This window comes from Triticum aestivum, chromosome 4D (assembly GCF_018294505.1).
Source record: "Triticum aestivum cultivar Chinese Spring chromosome 4D, IWGSC CS RefSeq v2.1, whole genome shotgun sequence".
Taxonomy (NCBI): Eukaryota; Viridiplantae; Streptophyta; class Magnoliopsida; order Poales; family Poaceae; genus Triticum; species Triticum aestivum.
Window position 1 is genome coordinate 447418666 of NC_057805.1, and position 6617 is coordinate 447425282.

The 6617-nt window shown below is 45.7% G+C and overlaps 1 protein-coding gene, 2 non-coding genes and 1 pseudogene across 3 annotated transcripts; all 4 read right to left on the reverse strand.

Moving 5' to 3' along the window:
* Positions 1-3949: 3949 nt before the first annotated feature.
* LOC123100264 (probable cytosolic oligopeptidase A) lies at positions 3950-5114 on the reverse strand. Its single transcript, XM_044522214.1, has 2 exons — positions 4756-5114; positions 3950-4148 (listed from the first exon to the last, which is right to left on the reverse strand). Exons 1-2 carry the CDS (start codon positions 4915-4917, stop codon positions 4020-4022), a joined length of 291 nt encoding a protein of 96 aa, XP_044378149.1. The 5' UTR covers positions 4918-5114; the 3' UTR covers positions 3950-4019.
* A 270-nt stretch (positions 5115-5384) lies between these two features.
* LOC123100866 (uncharacterized) lies at positions 5385-5463 on the reverse strand (annotated as a pseudogene).
* Positions 5464-5637: 174 nt separating this feature from the next.
* Positions 5638-5718, reverse strand: LOC123100865 (small nucleolar RNA Z199). The gene has a single exon (XR_006448494.1). It is a non-coding gene; the product is annotated as a small nucleolar RNA Z199 (small nucleolar RNA).
* An 84-nt stretch (positions 5719-5802) lies between these two features.
* On the reverse strand, positions 5803-5899 carry LOC123100880 (small nucleolar RNA R64/Z200 family). The gene has a single exon (XR_006448507.1). It is a non-coding gene; the product is annotated as a small nucleolar RNA R64/Z200 family (small nucleolar RNA).
* Positions 5900-6617: the final 718 nt, after the last annotated feature.

Below are 6617 nucleotides of genomic sequence, written 5' to 3' on the forward strand. Positions count from 1 at the left end.
CCCGACGCTCGGCTCGAGCACGGCGAGCGTCCGCCATGGAGACGACGGAGCGGCAGAGCGACGAACTGATGGAAGGGAAGCTACGGCGCACCCCTACCTGGCGCGCCAAATGTCGGATGTGGGGTTCCGGCAAACCCTTAAGGTTCGAACATTGGGGTGCGCGCGAAGTCTTTCCGTCCTACCGATCTATGCCCTAGCTCGCTAAGATCTCGCGGACGAACTCGACGAACTCGCAACACAAAAAGACACGAGGTTTATACTGGTTCGGGCCACCGTTGTGGTGTAATACCCTACTCCAGTGTGGTGGTGGTGGATTGCCTTCAGGGCTGATGATGAACAGTACAAGGGAAGAACAACCTCCTGAGGTTGAGGTGTTCTTGTGGCTAGGCTCTCGATCGGGTTGGATCAAGCTAAGATGAGATGCCTCTACTTTGGTGGCTAGCTCTACTTATATAGGCCCTGGTCCTCTTCCCAAATATCGAGCGGGAAGGGAGCCAACAACGGCGGGAAAATTTGAAGGGGGACAGCTAGTACAAGCTATCCTGACAAAAGCGGTCTTCGCCTGCGAAAAGCTCTGGTGGTGACGTCGTCTTGGGCTCCACGATGACCTCTGTCTTGCCGTCCTCCTAGTCTTGGTCTCGTTGCACCAATATAGCAACCTTTGCCTGATGCCTCGGTACTCTTCGCCTGCGCTGGCCTCCTTAGCACCAAAGAGGAAATAAGGACGCTGCGCGCGCTGGCGCCCGCCTGGTGTCGTTCGTCATGGCTCACGTCACGAGAACCTCGTGAGGTTTGCCCTGGCTTGATATGTCCGCTCCTCGTGAGCCTGCCTGGCTAGGCTACTCCAGAGGAGGTCTTGCGTCGTCCGCCTCGCGAGGCTCGGACCCTCGTGAGGGTCTTGGATGCCTTGTTGATGAAGATGGGCCATATGGCAGGCAAGTCTGGGGACCCCCGTTCCCAGAACGCCGACAGCTCCATCTCTGGATTGAATGTCGGGCCGTCGACATTGGCCGAGCTCGAAGCCCTCACGGTAAATACGCGTCGCACCTTCATCAACTCAACTAATTAATTAACCTTCAGTTGCCGTTCTTTTTGGATCTGTGACGCCGCACGTATATGTCTTTGTAGGCCAACTCCACTCCGTGCACCCTCCTTTACCACATGAAGGGCGGGTTGGTGGATGTGGGGAAGGGTACTATAGTGGATCCCAAGGATCGATTGTTCCACCACCGGCAGATGCCTGATAATGCCTTAAGGGTCTCCGAGGCGAGTGTGAAAGTGGGCTACGAGGGTTTCCCTCGTCCGATACAAACCGATGGAGAGGATGACGAGACCCCACACAGCTTGGCCAATGCAAAAATTGGCCGATCCTGCGTCCGAAAAATCTTCTTCGTGTCGAGGTGGCCGGGAGCACACCAACGGGACCTCAGGAAGGTATGACCACAACCCCTCCTACACAAGTACAACCATCGTCTGTGCTGCTTGCTGAGATCGAGAGACACGAGGAAGGAGGGCCAACCGTTCCAGCAGATGATGCCATCTGCCCCATGGAAGAGGATATGGATGATGACATGGAGGAGGCCGAGAACCCTCTCCAGTATTTCAATACCAGCTATGAGAACGAAGTAACACTGAGTCAACCATATGAATATGAGATGCATGTACCAGAGCCGGAACGTCCTCGGGAGTGCAAGAAGTCTTTGTTCATGCAATCCTCGCATGACACGCCTCCAGATGCCGGTTCCACCCAAGCTCAACTAATTAGCCAGAGTCGTCCAATGCTGAGCCCGGCAACACTAGGGGTGGTGCTTAGGGAAGGTCTGACAGACCCACCAACACTGCAGCCCACCAAGAAGAAGTAGAGGAAGAGACCGACGGCGAGAAAATCCAATAAAGCTGGCAATGTTGGTTCTAGCAGCCAGCTTCCTTCGACCAAGGTTGACAGTGTACCGATGAAACATGCGCCATTAATCCATGTCGCAGGAGAGCCAATGGTACTGGCGAATGCACTAGCTGGCATAACAGGGGATCTCAGGAGACTCCATTACCATGTGCTTTTGACAGAGAGAAGGCTCCTCGCCTCGGATGATCCAGGATACCCACTTTATACGGTTCATGTGCCGAGCAGTTGCAAGATGTACGTCCACACATGCCTAGCAGACCTCTTCTTCCTGAGGTTTGATTACATCTTCTAGATGTTTCAAATGAGGACACTCAATTTTACGTTCATCCGCCTGTATGCGCTGCACATGAACTACATCGTCAGGAGAGAGCAAGTCACCGGTCCTGCGGTCGCGGAGCCATACTACATGCATGAGGGCTTCTTGTCAATCAACGACGCCAACCGTCAATATGCGAGTCAGTACATCGAAGAATTCTTGGTCAACAATAAGGGAAAAGAAACGATTCTCCTACCTTATCATCCCAGGTAAGTCATCCGCGGATAGCACTATAACACATACATCCTTTCATGCATTTCAATAATTACTTTGCACGCATGGAGGCTAAATTGATCGTGTATTTTGCGCAGCGGGGGGTATCGTGCCGTTCTCATCGTTCTTTACCCGCGTTACTCCCGCGCTCTATATTTGGACCCGCCGAAGAACATACAGAAGAAAGATTACACACACATAAAGTATGTTCTGGATAGAGCTATGCTGGGCTTCAGCATGCCGAGTGGCTACATCCAATGCAAAAAAAAGGCCGGGCTCTGTTTCAGCCACAAGACTGACTTCTGTTGCATTCAACAACCGGCAAGAAGTGAGAATGATGGATTCTACGTCATCCATCTAATGATGGAGTACAAAAGGGATGTGCAATCACTTTGCATGAAATCTTCATCCGATACCCATATCCAGAGATGGGCCGAAGCCTTTGGAGCCGTCCGGATAATCGTCTTTGAAATGATTTCTACCGGATCCAGCAGGAAATTGCGTCCATCATCATGAAAGATGTCCTCGAAGAGAATGGGATGTTCTACAGTGGCCCAATATCACGAGCTGACGTCCGAACCCGCATTGCCCAACAGCGTCAGGACATGACGCCTTTCACTAAGCTTGGGTCCGTCCTCCCGGATATGGACATATGGGAAGAGTGCACTGCTTAAAAACAATGTGTCTGTTTAGTGACTTGTTACTTTCTGTATGACGAAACTTCGAATGTCTCAGTATGACAAAACTATTAAATGTATGGTGCCGCGCTCTAGTTAGGTACTTTCGGTACGATGAAATTTGTTAACTATGTTTACTATATATGTTGCTTCTATTTCATAACTGTTTCGTTGAATTCGCTTCATGATATATATATATACACTACAAGAAATATGTCAACTTGTGACCCTCACTATTGGCCGCTGAAAGGTCATAGTTTTTCATTTGCGACCTTTTTGTGACCAAAAACAGAAGGTCAAAAGCTGGCGGTCGTAAACTGAAATTAACGACCTTCTCTCAGAAGGTCGTTGAACCCATGACCTTTTGTTTTGGTCACTGGCTGTCTGCCCAGGCCACGTCGGCTCCGACGTGGAAAAATTGCGGCCAATTAAAAAGGTCAAAAATTAGAATCGGCCCGGTCCAATTGGGTGTTTATATGGGCCGAGCCCATTAATTCAGCCCATTTGTTGTTTTTTTCCTTTCAATTTGGGTAAGCTACACGGGCCAGGCCCTATAATTCAGCCTTTTTATTTTTGGGTTGTGGCCCTTCTTTTTCCTTTTTCAAATGGGTCCCAATTGTCAGATTCTGATAAGCGGGTCCCAAATGTCCGTTTCTGGTTTGTGGGTCCTTGTTGTCATGGTCATGTTCCTCAGATTTCAATATGCCAATAATTAAACAACCAATATTTAAATCAAAATAGACAGAAAACAGGTGTAATACATCAAATAACAAGAAGCAACAATCTGTTACATCAACACATACAAATGCGATCACAGTATAACAAGCTCTGCAGGTGTACAATATGTCACATGAGCCGATGAGCATCAAGCTCTACAGTATAACAAGCTCTATATGTCACAGTTCGTGCTTCAATTTGTTCCAATACGGATCAGCATCAAGGGCTTCATTACTCCTTGAACTAGCTCCGATGAGCTTGAACTATGCTTCTTCCGACTTCTTCGTCTTGATGCTCGCGACGAAACATGAAACGCCAGCATCTGCACGTTATAGAACAAAATGGTTAGGTACAAAATGAAAGCAAATCTAACAGCATATATCTAACAGTAGATACAAAATAATGAAGGCCAATCCGTGTGCATATATACTAGCGTGCATATATACCAGCAGAACACATAAACCCATCCATCAAAAATCTTGTTTCTGAACATTGGCATCAAATCAACACAAACGCTGAATTAACGTGCACAAAAGGAAAGAGCTAATACAGGGCAGGTATATGGGTATCAAAACAAACAAGAAAGAAACTACAATCTATTTTAAGTAAACTCTTACAAGAAAGATGCCCCGGTAAGTAAGCTGAATGGGTGACAAACTAAATAGTGAAACAAGTTGATAGTTGTACACTATAGTGTTTACGCACAGTGGAACTGAATGAATTTCAGATTATGTTGCATGCAAGAAGAGGAGCAGCAGTGCACTCTAGCTAGTGTCCTTGTTAGCTTGTGCAAAACAAGCAGCATTCATTAGGATTAATTCATGGAGTAAGAAGAAATACAGAGAGAACATCATCATCTGATGATGCCCTAACCAATCAACGACTTTGTTCGTCCAGATCACATGCAGTGTGACAGAAGAACAGACTACCTGGACATCCTCGACGGCGGCACGGAGGTCGGGCGAGTCCTTGACGGCCTTGATGTGGTCAATGACGTTTAGCCTGTCGACGATGCGCTTGAGCAGGTGGACCAAGCTTTCCCACGCAGGCTCCACGCCCTTCTCAAGCTCCTCCAGCTCGCCCTCCTGCATACAGAGAAACTTCAGATGAGCTAGACTGAAACTCTTGTCAGTTGCCACCTACATAAAATAGTCAAGACTAGAGTCTAACTCAAATCAGGTATGCATTCTTCGGACGTTAAATGGAAGCTTTATATATATATGGCTATAAGGTATGATGCAAACCAACCAAAGTTTTCATCTCCATTCTGAACAAATTAGACTGCAATGGAGTTGCTTAATACTTATAGCATGATTGGTTTTCCATTCTGAAACTGTAGACATGATGTGCTTGGCTCATGCTTCAGATATGATCGGTCTACAGAGATTCAGACTGCGCCACAAAGGCGCAGTAACAGCTGATGGATATACAAGTAATAAGACAATACTCCCTCAGTGTCAAAGAAACCCGTCCTAGAAATTGCATCAAAGAATTCGTCAGAAAACAAGAACGTGAGCAGCATTGCATTTCACAAGGCAACGGTTATTTGAAGATAAGAAATCATCAGACTTTAAACTACGAATCACAAGAGTGTAACTCCTGTCATATTATTGCAGTTTCTCATCATCACTTGAACCACAAATGAAATCAAGCAACACTTTAGATTGGAACTACAAATGGTAAATATCTTTGTTGTGGAGATAGTTCAATTTATAAACTCGTTCAAGCAAAATTATATTTGTTGTGAAGATAGCAGGACTTCCTTCAGTATGTGGATAGCATAGAAAGCCACAAACATATCAGGGTGTTGAGGTACCATCAGAGACTTAAATACTAAGAATCAGAGGAGAAGAGCTCCATCATATTATGGTTTATTCCTCATCACTTGACCCTCAAACATATAAGCAGGCATCGACATCAAGAAAAAAGGCTATAACAATTTATAGTTTGGCAACTATCAGTATGAAATGCAAACATTATTGCTCAGAATATGAAATATCTTCTCATCAATGATAAATGGCATCTCTGAAGTCTGACATACGTCGTAGATTTCATGATTCATCACAGCATTTTGCAAACCGCGGAAAGGATCTCGTGACCACAGACATCACCATTCACCAATAATTAACAGTGTAAACATGTATCAGTAGAGTTGGATGAGCAGTACAAGTATATTAGTATAGGAACTAGAAGTGCTATGCTGTGCTACAAGACCACTAGCAACAGCAGCATGAGCAGTACAAGTATATTAGTATAGGAACTAGATGCCTAGGAATTGGGAGAAAATCCCAAACTAGGGAATAGCACACAAAAAAGGCAGGCATTGCAAGCCTACTCTTCACTCGAAGCTCCAGGAAATAGCACAAAAAAAATGAGTTGCCTAATAGAGCAACCAATTTCATGTTTGTTCTAATAAAAAATAGCAACCTCCTACTATAATAATAGCAAAAGAAACACATAAGAAGTCATGCTGATTGCGCCTACTATAATAATAGCAAAAGTCATCGAATGGTGAGCAAACAAGACTAGAATTAACACTTGAGCGACAAAGTATCAGAAACCAATTCACGTTATAATCCAATCCTCAAAGTTGTCGCACAGAAACTCATTGTTTCTTTGTTCCACCGTCCAAGTTGGACCAACACCACGACCCAGGAGATATCTCGTGATAGCAGGCATCCCATAAGCCGCAGAAATGGCCAGAGCAGTGTCACCTGCAATAAGTAAAACAAAAGAACCAAATTAATCTAGGATTACTGGGATGTTCGGCAGAATTGATGCGAAGAGATCA